Source organism: Pezoporus flaviventris, unplaced genomic scaffold (assembly GCF_033815535.1).
Source record: "Pezoporus flaviventris isolate CSIRO_AGI_PZ_B2104156 unplaced genomic scaffold, CSIRO_AGI_Pfla_v1 ptg000079l, whole genome shotgun sequence".
Classification (NCBI taxonomy): Eukaryota; Metazoa; Chordata; class Aves; order Psittaciformes; family Psittacidae; genus Pezoporus; species Pezoporus flaviventris.
In genome coordinates, this window is record NW_026892627.1 from 5,758,104 (window position 1) to 5,773,818 (window position 15,715).

The 15,715-nt window shown below is 40.6% G+C and overlaps 1 protein-coding gene across 4 annotated transcripts in view; it reads left to right on the plus strand.

Annotated features, from left to right (window-relative positions):
• LOC133280109 (sodium channel protein type 5 subunit alpha-like) overlaps positions 1-15,715 on the plus strand; it is a 215,612-nt gene that overhangs the window by 99,601 nt on the left and 100,296 nt on the right. For 3 of the 4 annotated variants that reach the window (XM_061474505.1, XM_061474506.1, XM_061474507.1), the window contains exons 12-14: positions 2,364-2,765; positions 11,895-12,027; positions 14,797-15,035. In XM_061474505.1, the coding sequence (XP_061330489.1) occupies positions 2,364-2,765; positions 11,895-12,027; positions 14,797-15,035 (774 nt within the window). The remainder of the gene's footprint in view (positions 1-2,363; positions 2,766-11,894; positions 12,028-14,796; positions 15,036-15,715) is intronic. The other variant, XM_061474508.1, reaches the window with a different exon arrangement.

The following is a 15,715-nucleotide window of genomic DNA, read 5'->3' on the forward strand; positions in this document are numbered from 1 at the left end:
AAATGACACTTATTCCACACTGCACTTTTCTGAACAGGCCATGTTCTGAATAGGCAATTAAAGCTGAAACTTTCAGCTGTAAAGAAGAATCAAGTATTTAGTATCAAGTCTGACCTGCGGACAGTGTTAGAACAATGTAAGGAAACATATTACCACTTTATTTTCAAAGTGAATTAAAAATATGTATTGAACATTCTTACAAATCTATTTTGTTTAGATTTTTTTGCCTTTTTTTTTTTTGCTTCAAGATTACCCACAATCTGATTTATTTTCTTACTTTAATTCCATTCATCTGATTATACCTATCCTATCCCTATTCAAGATAAAAAATATTCTTAAAGGAAGTCTGTAAAGCTTAAAAGGAAAAGAGAGGAGGAGAAAAGGAGAAAGCTTTTCTCCAAGGGCTTTTAAAATGCTATACAAAAATGTTATTAACATTTTTATATTCCTTTGCTAGTTGCCTTCAAGTCAAAACTTTGTGGCATTTGTTTCTCCTTTCTATTGCAGGGAAAAAAATAGAGTGAGACTGTTGTTAATCGGCGTTTTATATAAATGTAACTGACATGCATGAATATGAATTTGCACATGCCATATATATCAGAAATAACTTCAGATAATTTGTCTTTGCTTAACTGAGGGCAGAGTTTAAATCAGTTTATTTTGGGTTTTTTTTGAATAGCCATGTAATGGGCTAAGTCTTTTTATATTTTGTTGTCAGCGAATTTAGATATATCTGGCAACTGTAAAAAAAACTCACAGAAAACATGTAAGTGATGTAAGTAAATGTGACCAATAAAAGACTCTCCAGCTCTCAGAATTTACACAGAGCTGGGTTTCTGTAAATGACATGCATTTGTAATCTAGTAGTTTTTGTTGTTGTCTCATTGGTCGAGTGGGTGGCATTACAAATTACACCTTTGTTAAAGCTAAAATTGCTTTTTAGTTTCATTCTGGATCTGTTTCACCATACCACGTACCAGAATGACCGTGGATTGGAGCTGTGCATTGCCAGTTTGTTTCTAAGACGTCTTGTTTTCACTTTTTGCCGCTGGATGTCATATGCATGAGAAATATCGGAGACACATTTCAAAGCTCATCGTAAATCTTCTCTGCAAGGCTGTGTCTGGCATGGTTGGAGGGAGTATGGCTGAGTCATCATTCAGATGCTATCTGAGCAGCAGGAAGTGTGTTGCCATCAGAAATCAGTCTCAATGACTGTGCCATGGAAACCTAGGCATGGGTTTTTGACCTGTTAAAATGTAGTAGAAATCCAAATGGGTTGTTTTTAGTTAGAAGGGGCCTGGTTTTTGTACTCTTCCTTGTACCAGTGTCACAAAATAGCATCATTATGTAACTCAGTGGTGTAAGGTACAGTGCAAAATGAAATCGGGCTTCATTTGGTTTATCTGGCTTGTGGATGCTGTGGAGATCCAACCTCTCTTCATATATACTTTGCTCATGAGAAAGTTCTGAAGAAGCTGAAAATTCTGCACAGGCCATAAAATCAAAAGTATGTTCTGCCTAAATGCTCTTATTCCAATAATTTCCTCTTCAGATACAAGGGAAGTGCATAGACTTGAACTCCTTATGTTTTTTCTGAACATCCTTTTTACTCTGCCAGGGTTTAGGTGTGTTCAGTCCTTGGCTACGTCTTGCTGATGCTCTGTCAGAGATGCACTCTCACTAGCTGATGTCAGAGTGGATCATCAAGGCTGATATTTGAGTGTGAGGGACACTGCTGTTTACTGAGGTTACCTATCCCTTAAAGCAGCTATGTGCATTTGGATTATCATTTTAGAAAGTAATAAACCACATTCCCTCTTCTTGCTCTTGTTTTATTTTCTTTTCCTTTATCACCTTCTTCCGTCGTATTCTGCTGCTTCTTCTTCCCTCTTCTTCTCATTTTCCCTGCAGTTCATTTCCTGCCCTATTTCTTTATCTCTTCTTCTCCTACTGCAACATTCCTTCCCTAGCTGTTATGAAGATGTGTGATAATGCAGTAAACTGGAGCTGGATCCCTTTCCGTGCTCCTGTCTTCCACTCCTTGTGCTGCCTTCCCAGGTCCTTTGGCACTTATCAGATGGGAGGGGAGTAGAAGCTAAGGAAGTTATCATGCTACGAGGTGAATGCCACCTTGACCCTTCCCATTTCAGAACATCTTTAACTGTTGATTATTAGACAAATACCTAGTGGCTAGGAATTCAACCTCTTAACTTTGCGAAGGTTTAATAAGTGTAATTCTTTCTCTGACGCGCTTGATTTAAAATGGAACTTGCTGCTCCCCCCAGACCTTCCTCACTTCCTGAAAACATGTTGCAAAATGTTGTTTCTCTTTCCCCTTTTTCCTTTCTGGGGGTTTCTAGACTCTCCTTGGCATTAGTTATGGTCCCAATGCAAACTTGGTGAAGCGCAGAACCAGCCACGGAAGCATATTCAGTTTCCGACTCCGTGGCAGAGACACTGGCTCCGAAACAGATTTTGCCGATGATGAGATCAGCACTGCTGGGGAAAATGAAAGCCACCGGGGCTCTCTCTTAATTCCAAGATCTGGGAGGCGTCCAAGCGTGCAGAGTCAAGTGAGCCATAGTTCTCACCCTGCTACTCCCAACTACACCCAGACGGGCAAAAGGAACAGCTCAGTGGATTGCAATGGTGTGGTTTCCCTGATAGGAGGAGGCATCGGGGCACTCAACCCAGACCCTACTTCTCCTGCAGGGTTACTGCTCCCCCCAGTTATTATGGAAAAACCTGGGACAGGCGACCTGGTGAGTACTTTATAACTTTTGTATGTGATTCACGCTCATATTTCCTTCTAAATGTTGTTGGAGTTTGCTGTAATTTATTTACATGATATGCAGTCTGCAGTGAGAAACCCAGACCCATCATCCTTGGCTGGGTGGGAAGGCGACAGGCTCACTAACACAAGTAGTGCGTGTCTAGTGCCACATAAAAATGATTCATGACTTCTGGTGAGACTCACTCTTCAGAGCTGGCTAGAGGCAAATACCTAAATACTGGGTTTGATATGAATTCCCTTTTCTTGTAGGGACATTTTTAGGTTGGTTTCTTTGAGCATTTGAATATGTGACATTGTCCAGTGGCTAGAAAATGATGCCTTTAAAATGATTCTGTGTGAGTCTTACTATCTTGAGACTGCATTTTCTCCCGTTCGTTGCTATATGTTTGCATCTAACTTTTAGTCTTCTGTATTGCTACTCTTAGAGGACTGTTCTTAGTTTTTCCCAGAAGGGATTAGCATCCAGTTCAAGTAACACCCAGGAGAGATGAGTAGATAATCAACAGACTTTAAGCCTTTTGCAGATTTCCAAAATCTTTGTTGCAAAGCACCACTGCTGCAAAATATTTAATAAGGCTATAACTAAAACTATTAAAACTGATACCTTTAGGACCCAAGCATGAATTCACTTGGAAAACCAGGAGATGGTGTTTTGGAAATAGCTGCTACACAGGCAGGAAAATTTGGACAGGTTGTCAGTTTAATATAGTGGGAATTTATCTCTTTTAAGATAGATAATCTACATTGGAACTCATTACTCTCAGTAGTCTTTAAAGCAACAGACGTCTAGTCACTATGGTCAGTGTGGATAGGATTTATTTCATCTTAGAGATCAAAAATGGGTCAGGATAAATCTCTGACCCTCTAGGTGCCTCTTTCTGTTCCCAAGATGAGTAACTCTACATTGCACATGTTTTATACCAGGTGAGATTAAGCTCTCTCAGACTAACAAGGTGCCAAAACTGGGTTACGTCGGTGTGGAAAAGAGCAAATGTGATTCTAACATGTATTAGGCTAGTTATTTCCTGAAGAGAAAGGCGAGTGAGATGGATCCCAGATGTGGTGTCAGATTATCAGTAAACTGAGAAGCAGCTTTTTTCCTTTAGAGCCAGGCAGCTTCTTCCCTCTCAAGCTTTGGATTGAATTTTTTTCTCACCTACTAGGGCATTCCCTGTAGTCCTGCAAATAGACTCTCACACTGCACATGAGAGGAGGGCCCGTGCTGCGCGTGGGAAGCTAGTTGGTGTGAGAATTATCTGTTTTGTTGACAGTTTTGAGGCTGTTGCTTCTTTTTCAGATGTTTGCACCTTTGTTCATTTAGGACTTTGGTACTCCTTTTTTTACGCTCTGCAGACAAGAAAGATCAGCCCTAAGAGCAGTCTCTAGACAGCTAAGTAACAGAAACACTGATTGTAGATAGTGGGGTTTTACCAGACTTAGCTTGGTGCAAAGGAAAAAGAAGATGTGTATTAAAGAAACTGTGGAAGAAAGTTTATGTAAGAAAAAAGAATACTGAACCGAAGTAGAAAGGCTTCAGCAGATGAGCAGTGGATGTCCTCCTTTTCTGTGTAAGGAAGGCAGCTCTGCAGGCTTCTGAGGCTCTCCCAGCTTTCAGAAAAAGCTTAATAAAATGTGAGAGCACTCAACCTTTCACAGGAAATATTGGTGTTTTACAGGGTTGGGTCCTGAGGTGACAGGAGGCTTTGAGCTCTGCTGGCATTTCTTTTGTTTGCCAGATTCCTGCCTTTTAAAAGAATGGATTCTGAAAATTGAATGGCCCTGGTGGGTGAGCTCACTTGGCAGTTCCCTGGTCATCTAGGAAATACCATCCAGGCGCTATAGTAACAGATGCTCATTCAGTGATGCAATGTGAAGGATGATGTGTCTTCTGCAAAACAGGTTTGGTATCTAATCTATCCAGAAAATGTGAGCTGGAGTTAAAAGCTAATTGGCAAGAAGCCCATTGCTGTACAGATGTATTTGCTACAGGAATCGTAAGCGCCACGCGCAAGTGTGCAGCCTCAGCTGTGGAGCACAGGGAGAAGGAAATAGAAAATCTAACACCTAAGTATGCTCAGAGACAAATCAACATGCTTCTGGGCTTTGTGTTTGATTATTTTCATCTTTTTCTTGTTAAAATTTGAAGTTAAGTTTGTTCTTTGTTAGCAGCTCTGGTTTCTGTTAAGAGTCTCTTGATATGTTTATGGGAGGCAAAAGAAAGATGTTGCAGGGTGAAGCTGAAGCTACCTTATTAACCCCACTGGCCCTGCAGCTATTATTTATTTTTTACAAGTGTAAGGCCATAGTGAAAAAGGACCCACTTGTGCTATCTGTTGTGTCTTCCCTGAACAAAAGAAGGAAGGACCAGGACATGAAAATGCATCTCTGCAAGAAAAAAATATTGTTAAGCTCTGACTTGCAGCTTCCTGAGTTTTAACTGTGGCTTCAATCATGTGAACACAATGTCTGAGTTGATGGAGCGGGCAAAACACATTTTACGGCATTAGGTTTTGAAGATGCTTTTCTCCAGGTCCCTCTGTGATGCTCAGCAGTATCAGATGAGTGTAACACAGATCTGTCTGATTGCTACTGAGGAGGGAGGCCACTGAATTCTGATTTGGGGAAAGCTTGGAGGAGTGCTTCTGATTTAAAAGGCATAGTAAACATCAGATGAGACCTGACCATCTCTAGTTTTGAGGTTCCAGCCTGCAGCCCTTAAGCAGACCATAGTTTCAGCAGGTGATTTCAAACAGGATCTCCTGAGGTTTCTCAGGGAAAGCACATGAAGTCACTAGCCATTTTTGTGAATTTTAGCCTGACCAGTTTTAGTAACATTCAGCCTGCAGATTTTACCCCAGGCAGAGTAGCTGGGACCATGATGCCTTTGTGGGCATTGTAACTGCTACTCCCTGTCCCAGACAAGGTAGCAGCTGAGCTGACATGAAGGCACCTGTGCAGCTTGTGCCCTCTCCCAGGAGAGAGGTGGCTGCAGCACGTTATTCCACTGTTCAGGCTGGTGGCTCAGATGAGTAGCCTCCTGACACTTGGCTGCAGAAGAGTATATAAGGTAAAGAAGCCAGTTTCAGATACTCTTCAGGTGGCTTTGGCTGCTTGGCGCAGGTGGGTGTGAGTGTGTTTCTATGAGTGCTTGCACTGGCCATCTCTTCCTAATAAACCAGGAGAGGTTTCAAATAATCTTAATGGATGGTGTTTCTACCCTCAGTCTTGTCATCTGGGGTAGTTGGACTGGTCAGCAGGCTTGCTGGCCATGGACAGCATATTCCACGCAGAATGGCATTTATCCATGCAGTCTTCTGCATCAAAGTGGTCCTGCCAAGTCATCATGGGCTTCAGCCCATAAGCAAGAGGAGGACATCCTATACTCTGTAGGGAACTCATGCATTTTTGCATACTTTGCTACACCCATTAATGTTTCCACATAAGAGCACCCACAAGGACTGATGGTAGTGTTTTAGGGAAGCTCCCCTTGGCAGCACAAAGGGTTACACTGCAGTGTTAAAGCTAGAAAACCCACCTAGCTCATATGAAGAGCAAAGCGGTGCAATCTGAAAGTGTGAACTGCCACCACAAAGGTGGCTCTGGCTCAGGCAGTCTTCACCTGGATGTGAAGAGTAGCAGGCATTCAAGCCCAAGGGGTGTAGGGAGCTTGTCCCAAGAAACTTCTGGTATTTACCTAGTTATTCTTCTGGATATCTCCAATGTATCCTGCAGATGACTCAATCAGGGATGGTCCTGTTCTTCCACCAGCTTTCTTCAAGTGATGCAGTTGCTGATTTCATCAGTCTTAGACCAGTGTAATTAAATAAGACACAAGCAGGACTATAGTGGCTATGCTTAAAGTCCTAATTTTTTTTTTTTTTTTTTTTTACTTTGGCCTGAAACTCAGAGATTTGAAAAAGGATACATTTTCATGATTCTGCTGATTTTTGGGCTGGGAGTTTGGGATTTTGCCTTTTTTAGAGGAAGTTTGTACAATATACAAGTAACTTCAGGGCACACTACAGCCTAAAGTTTCTGCACATCCCTGTACTATTTATTTGTAGCTGTGTATTGCTCTGTTGTGTTTTAGTGTTTCTTAGTTAAGAGGTTAGAATAACATCTCTCTTCACAAGGTATTGATCTGTTTGAACAGAACTGGATTAAGTTAATGAGCTGCTATCTGGCACTCAATTTATCCATGGGATCTGATGAAGATGAGTAAATTGTCACCTGTGGTTGTCAGGAATTTCTTGAGAGTTAAAAAATACACATGACAGCATCCCCTCTTGTCTCCTAAATCCAGCTGGAGCCCTTTCTGTAACTCTGGATGGAAATGGCAAGGTTTTTAGTTTAGCCTGAGTTTCCTATTATTTTGGAGATTAGATTTGGTGAAGAGGATGCAGGATTGAGGAGGTGGTTGCTCACGAGGGACAGCTGACTGTTAACTGTTGGTCCCTACTACTTTGCTCTCCCTGGGGCACCTGCTCAACACAGCTTCCCATCAGCCCAGGAGCAAAGTGGGGCCACCTGTGACACGGCTTTGGGATGGGCAACGAAGCCGAGGTTGGAGCTATCTGGTTTCTGCCTCTGCACATAACAACTCTTCCTGAATTTCCTATTGGTTGCATGTCTGTTTTTTCTCTTAGGAAACAAATGCCGAGTACTGCTAGCTTGTCAGGAGTGAAAACCAGTGTGGAGTGAGCCCTTAAGGAAGTCCAGGCTGCTTACTGAGGGGCTTAACTAAGGATTTAGACGCTTGCCTTTAGATAAACTTTTATTGTCTTTTTTATTAAAGACCCACAAACCCAACAAACAAACACAAACCAAACCAAAACCATAAAACCCCCCACAAAACAAACAAACAAACAAACAACAACAAAAAAAAACAACAAAACCCAAAACAAAACAAATGGATAAACAAAAAAGAAGACCTTGGCCTTTCTTGTCACTAAGCCAAAACCTGTCTTGCTGACCACCTTGGTTTGAGGTTATTTGTTCACCATAATACTGCCCTGAGGTAAAATTTCTTTCTTTCCTCCCTTGCTTTGCTACAGGACTGGTGAAAAGGCAAAGTGTTAGCAGTTTCCCTGTTCAGAAAAAATATCAACAAAATAAGTCATCCAAGAATCACCACCATTAAGTTATATGGACGAAAGCGAGCTAACCCTTTGCTGCTGACACAAAGAGCTGTCACCGTGGCTCTAGTTTCTGTTCATTTCAAGCTTTGCTTTAGCACATCCTGAGTGTAAATCATTTAGATTTGACACAAATATTGCAATCTGCTCCAGTTTGCAATGCATCTCTTTAAATAATCAAGCACCCACAAAATTAAATGGCTTCTTTTTAATGTTGTGTGCTATTATGGTCACTTTCAATCTCATTAAATATTTGTGCTAGTGCTTTACTGGGTCCATTGTTCACTGTGTGGCCTGTCCACCTCTTTTTATGCTTGAAAAGATTTTTACTGTACAAGGAAAATTAAACCTGTCCCAGTTCCCAAATGTGGTCTTTAAAATGCTGCCATGTAAAAGTCCATCTTCACATAACAGTTTCGATATAGCTCAGAACTGTAGGCACTGAGAAGAAAGTAATTTTGAAGTGTTATGCATCCTCATTTACATGTAAATTACTGAATAGTATATTTATCCCTATAGAATTAAGCTAATCCAAAGGAGAAACATTTCCAGTCAATCAGGGAGGAATACAAATAATCTCATCCTGCTGGAGGTGCCTCTGCTGAACTCCATTGTGATTTTTCATCTGGATCCTAAGGACAATCCTTACATAACCATAGGGACTGTTGTTATTTTTACTTAATTTCTGTAGAAATATAAGTACTATGAAAAAATGTGCTTGTGTATATTCTCTCTGTAATGATGATAACCTTTATGCTGCCTTGTTTGTCCAGTTCCTGGAACTGCTCTCTATCTCAGAGTACAAAACCTACTAGTTCCTTGTGTGACTATTAGCTATCTCTGTTCTAAAATAAATAATAAAAAAATCCTCTCACTTATCTGTTCTTTACAAAGAACAAAAGCTCATAAACTTCCCTGAGTAACTTCAATAATTTTAAGCAATTCACCTGGATGGAAATGTTCCTTCCTGGAAAAATACTTTTTAGCAAATGTCAGGCTGCCTATGTGATAGATTTACTGCCCTACTGGGAAAGGGACCATGTCCTCCTGCAAAAGCATAGGAATGTGGAGTAGGTTTGCCAGAGAAGTGGTGAATGCCCCATTCCTGGAGACATTCAGGGCCAGGCTGGATGTGGTTCTGGGCAACCTGATCTAGTTGGAGATGTCCCTGCTCATTGCAGGGGGTTTGCCTAGATGAGCTTTGAAGATTCCTTCCTACCCAAGCTTTTCTGTGATTCTATTTCTTCTACCCCAGCATTGCCAGACGCTGTGTCCTGGCTCCGGTGGCACACCTTTGCTGTGTGACTTGGAAAACTTGTCAATATCACATCAAACCTAGGGAAAAAGTCAGTTCCCTGTTATTTTTTTATTTTTTATGAAGGGTACGCCAAACCTGTTTAATTTTTTATTTAGCCTGGTTTAGCTGAATCGAAAAATAAGAAGAATGGATCTCTGAATGTTTTTTTCTTTGGCTTTTTACCTCTGCAGTGAATTATTTTTGCACCTGTAAGTAAAAGGTGGCTTTCAGATAAAAGCCACCAATGCATAACTCCTGCAAAAAACATTTCTGCATGCATAAATAGGAATATAGTATCTTTCCTGACAGTCAGAAAAGTGGCACTTCTAAAGGTGAGGTTGTCTAAACATATTCTACTGGTATGTCTTAAGGTTTGGGTCAGATGGGATGATGGTACAGGTTAAAAAGAGTTACACAATCCAGAGGAATTTGCAGTTCATTCTACAGACAGAGGGATCTGGGAGATCTGGGGGTTTATTTGGCTGTTTTCCTTTCTCTTTGCCTTTTGCATTTTTAGTTTATATTACTTAAAAGTTTGTCTCCCTCATGTTTTTTATCTCCTTGTCTAGTTATTTCTTTTCAGTCCCGTGTATTTGTTACCTACTCCAAACTGGTGCTAATGGTTATGCAATTTTGTAGATGCTTTCTTCATTAATAAAACATTTGTTGTTTCTTTGTTTCTTTTTGGATGTTTTTGAGGCAAAGGGAATCAAGAGAACTACTGCATCCTAAATACCGTTCGGGTTTTCTCCATCTCCTAAGCCAAGGATAGAGTGTTTTCTTGTAATATTGTGCAGATGTGAGAGTCTTTGAATAAGTTCTGATTACACCTTTCCTTTTGAGATGGCTGTGTCAGTAACTGAATGGACAATGAGCCAATTGTTTTAACAAAAGAGAACATTTTAGGAAAAAAAAAGAAAAAAGACATTTTGAAGTATTACTGCTTTCCTGACTTAGCTAATGGTTTTAAGTGCTTGCTTTAAAAGTCCTTACTCTTCTCTGGTCTTGCAATAATTGGTATTTTTAACTGCAGTACTTTGAAGTGACCTGCAAGCAGTATCCTGGCTATTAATATTAGTGTCAGCCAGTGGCCAAGCATCTTTGTCCTTTGTGACCATCTGACAAGGGGATGTCCCCTGCTCTGAAGGGGTCACGCTCCAGAAAGACAGCTTGTAGAGCTTCAGTACTTTTTTCATGCTGTTCTCATGGAACTGCCTTTCTTGAAGAGCCTTTTTAGTAGAGAAATGGTGAAGAGGAGGGATCCTGAGTCCCTCTGGCGCATGTCACAGGCACAGACAACAGAGCTGCGGGGCTGCTGCCCATGGCATGTCTTGCTTGGCATCCTGGGCGCTGCTTGGGGTGGTTAGGGCCATTTCAGACTCAAGCAATGGGAAGATCCAGAAGATTGAATCCGATTCCTGTAGCTCATTTGAATCCTGTAGCTCATTTTGACTATGGAGAAGCAAAAGCAGCTATTCTGACATCTGTATAAACCAGGGGTTATCATCTTTGTAAGGATTTCTTCTCCTTTCATATTTCCTTGCAAGAGCCATCAAGACCCATCTATTTACAGTGCATCTCCCTTGCTTACATAGTGTCTTGGCCTCACAGCCTGTATGCTTGGAGGAGCATGACAGAAGCTATTAAAACACTTATCTTGGGAGACCGAGTGTCTTGACCAGGAGGTCTGTGACAGAGTGATGCTGAACTTGGCTTTCCCAGATCCTTACACCTCAACCACCCTCTTTCCTTCTACCTGTGAGAGAGCTGGAGGAGTAAATCAGGCAGAATTTGTCAATGTATGAAGTGGGAACTTGTAATAGTAAAAGCCTTAAGATCTTGCTCCTGTGAGCTGACAATATAAAGTATTTAATGCAGCGTGTGTCTACAGCTATACCGTGTTTCTGTCTGACTTCAGAAACCCAAGCCTTCAAAAAGTATAAAACCAATTTAAAATGAAACATTAAATAAAGACAGTTTGGGAGTTCTGTTTTTCTGGTATTTTCTTTCTTTTTTTTAACAACAAAAAAAAACCCAACAAAACACTTTTCCTTCTGAAACATGAGAACAAGAGGGTTTGGGTTATATTTTACTTTTCCTGAGAAAAAAGGAAGCTCAGATTCTCCACTAATTACAGAGCTTCAGAATCCGTGACACCAAAGATCACCAGAATGACAATATGTTCCTGAGATTTGGCAATGTTTCAGAACAAGAAAAAACATGTGTTGAGGAGTCAGTTTGCTTGGTCTGATATCAGAGGCCTGTAATGGAGCTGTTACCCACGCCCCTTTTCCTCTTCTAGCAGTATAATTAAACAGTTAACACATTTCAGAATTAATGGAATAATTAATGTAATTAAGCAGGGCTTCTTTCACAACCAGAGAGCATGGTAAAACAGCTCTGCTGTTTCTTCAGGATCAGAAGTATCCTTTTATTTTCACCTGCATCTTTCACCTGTTTACACGAAGGTAAAGGGCAGGACAGTTTCCAAAATTGTTCAAAGAGCATTTTCAAAAGCAGCACACCAACAGCATGTGCTTAATTGGGAAATTAGTGAGCTTTGGACTTTTCAGATGGGAAAAAATAGTGCTGAGACAATTTTGAAAATGCTACCCTATATCTACTTTGGTTTTACTCTTCTGATCCAATGTGTTCATTTAAACAGACCTCTCCCTCTGACGAGGCAAGCAAGAAGCAGCTTTTAATGCCCCACCGCCCATCAGTGGACCACTCGGACGAACCCTTTCAGAGGCAGAGGGCAGTGAGCGCTGTCAGCATCATCACCAGTGCCCTGGAAGGTACGATGTGTCTTTAGTCCCCAGACTCAAAACCTCAGACTCAATGTTGATTGGCAGGAGCAAAGTGACACAAAAGACCCTGACATTAGACTCTTGTTGTTTTGCAAGAAGGCATTATAAGCAGTTACTGCAACCCTTTTAACAGAGGCAATGCTGTAACAGAAGGCAATAGAATCACTGTCTTACCCATGGACTTGTAAAAATCCTGACAAAATGCTGGCCAGATAATCAGTATTGGATCTGGTAAGATTTTTTGCCCCCATGGAATTTGATTTACTCAGGGCTAACCAAGATGTAGGGCAGTGGCGCACCAGACTGTTTGAATGACTGTACATACATTTGTGTCTCACCTCTCTGGAGCTGGTGCAAAGGCTGGCATATGCGGTCACTAGCTACATGCAGAACATTTAAGCTGTGGGGGAGGATGGTACTTTCTATTACTGTTTACCACAGAAATACAGACCATCAAGTCTGGGGTAACTCAGAGGTTGAACATTTTTAGCTTCATATAGAAGAAAACCATCCTTATCAAAGATTTCCTAACTCCCAGTCTTTGACTGGTCGTTGAAATTGAATACTTGTTAACAACAAGAGGAATATTGAATCAGAATAAAATGAATCACAGGCTTTAACTGTAGTAATAGCTGCATGATTTGTGCTGAACTATATGAAACCTCCAGACCAGAAATCCCTTCCCCTTTAGTTACACCTGTTTTTTGCTCTCAGATCTTGAGTAGTCATTGTTTGCTTGTTTTCCCAGACACTGAAAAGCCTTGCAGACAAAGAAGGACCTAGGGGGTTTTATTGGTTTGTGGGTTTGTTGTGGGTTGTTGTTTTTTTTTTTCATTTAAAAATAAGAGGAAAAATACCCCCGAACACACACTTTGCGTTCTTCCGACCACTTTTTTTATAACAGTATAAAATAGCAGAAAAAAAGCAGTGGAGTCTGATTTTAGTTTTCCTTTTGCAGATTTTTTTTTCAAAAACTATTAAATCTGTTGTGTTTTCCAAAGATCATCTGTGCTGAGAAAGGATGTGGTTTCTTAATTTATTTAAAATGCTTTGATACCACATCACTGCCAAAACAGGGCAGTTGCATCTACCTCCTTCCCTTGCTGAGTTCCTGCAGTTTAGTTTGACTGTACGAACAGTTGGTTTTCAGCTGGATCAATAAGTAGAACCAGCTCACCCACAAGAAGCAGGAGCACAAAAGCTGGCAAAAGGACAGAGGAATAACATATGGCTGAGGCTGAGAGATGAACCTGCCCTCTTTAGTAGCAACCTGGACTTACAGGAGCTTCTCTCAAGTGTGGAGCCTCAGGGAAAAGAGGCATTTGATGTGTGCCCATTGTGAAGGTCCCCAAGTTAATAATAGTGGAGTAAGCAGGGTTGGTTAGAAGTGATTATGAGAAGTATGGATTTACCTGGAAAAATTAGATCCTTTGGGAAGTGACTGACTTAAATTCCTTATTACTTTCAGAGGTGGGTTTAAAAAAAAATAAAAATACAAAATTAAGATTTTACATTGAAATTGATTGGGGTATTTTTCACATCTTTCACCCCCCCCCCCCCCCCCTCCCCCCATCATGTGGGGTTCTCACATCATTTTAGACACCTTTAAACCCTGTTTGGAGGCTGGAAAAGATATAATCATTTCTCGGCAGCGATTTGGTTTCCCAGAGATCTCGGAACAGAGTACATGTTTGTACAAAATCTGTGCATGCGGGACATAATCTGATATTTTAAAAGCTTGCTGGAGGACACCTAATACCTCAGTTCTGTTGTCCAATGAAGAACAAATGCACAGAGAATGCATCCTGACTTGAGAGAGGAGGCTGTTTATAAACTGATTGAAATAACAGCCTTGGCTGAAGTTTTCCTCTTATCAGTGCAGGTTCTAATTATATAGACTAAGACAGTTATACAGCATTCCATGCCTATAAAGGAATCAGAAAAGGAAAGCATTAAGCTATTTTACTAATCATTATCATTCAGCCATTAACTGTCTTTTTTGGCTTTTCTTTTTCACTGTTTAATGCAAATTATACTTCTGAAGCTATTTCAGTTCTTTTGTGCTCAAGTAAAATGGACATATGAAAGTTGTATTTTAGGTAATATTTTAAAAGCACCTCTAAAAAGCACATTGGAGCCCTAGTAGCATTTTCAAACTGACTTATGAATTCCCCTGATTTTGTATGTGGGCCTTTTAGAAGAAATCAGACACTAAATGCCTGTTTGGATTGCACGTCAAGAACAGAAACCTAAGGGATAACCAGCGGTACTCTAGCTCTCAAGTGGTTAAATCAGCTCTAAATATTGGATTTAAGCTCTTTCAGCTCTTAACTGCTTTAAAAGGTATATTTAAGATACTCCTAAAATGTGGCACAGGAATGAAAAAACTATTCCAGTCTAATTTAAATGAAGATAGAGTATTCTTATCCATATGAACTTGGAAAACTGGAAAACAGTGAAAAGCCGAGCCTATATATAATGCTGGACTTTACATATTTAGTGTGGTTCTCTCTTTTTGCTTCTGACGCTTTTAAAAGGTTATTACTTTTAGAATAAGTCACTGTCTGCTAAGTGCAGGTCAACTGGCAAGACCCTCAAAGTGTGTAATTTGCCAGCCTATTAGGACAGAAATATTTTATCCTAGAAAAAAGTTTGGGGTAATTCAGGGGCCTTCCTTTATGTTGTGAGTCATTTTAAGTGTTCTCTCGTCCTATAACTCAGTGTGAATTGACTGTTACTTTACTGCTTGTGACTTAGAGCTTGAGGAATCACACCAGAAATGTCCTCCCTGCTGGAACCACTTTGCTGTTAAATTTCTCATTTGGGATTGTTGCCCGCTTTGGCTTTTAATCAAGAAATTTGTCAAGTTTGTGGTAATGGACCCATTTACCGACCTTACCATCACCCTTTGCATTGTGCTGAACACGCTTTTCATGGCCTTGGAGCATTATAAGATGACGAAGGAGTTTGACCACATGCTTTACATAGGCAATTTGGTAAGTGAACATTAACTTGAAGTGCTACCTGAGGAGTATATTGCCCGCTTGTCAAAGTTTTGGCTGCAGCTTGGGAAGACCCTTTGTTGATATATTGTCAGCATCGCTTTGCCTATGACATGTCAAGTAAGTCCACAGTCACTTCTTCCTGAGGGTGAAGAAAAAAGAATGGAAGACAGTGGTCTGTATTGTGAAGCTAACATATTCTAATGTTGTTAGTAACCAATAAAGCCACGTTTCTGAGCTGTTCCTGATAAGTTTCAAGTTTGTATCTGTTTAAGGAAAAAAGAGGATTAATGAGGTTTACTTGGGATTTCTGTTAAAGCAATGATAAGCCAGTTCTTGGTGACTAATCATGACTTTTAAGTTAAAACAAAACAAAACAACAAACCAAACAAACAAGAACCAAAGCCCAAAAAATTTACAGGAAAAGAAAACCAAACCCAAGGCAAGATAGATCCTGGAGAGAGAGATAGAATGCTCTTTGGTCATAGGTAGATATGTATGTGGGAAGGTGCCTATGCTACATTTTCCGTGTGTTTTGCTGTGCCTCCCTGCCTTAGCCATTAGCGTGTACTGGGTCCCACGCAAACCCTGGGGCAGAAGGGACATAGAGCAAAACATGGCTGATGCTTCAGGGGGAAATTCTGAACGTGCAGGCTGGAGCAGCCAGGGATAGA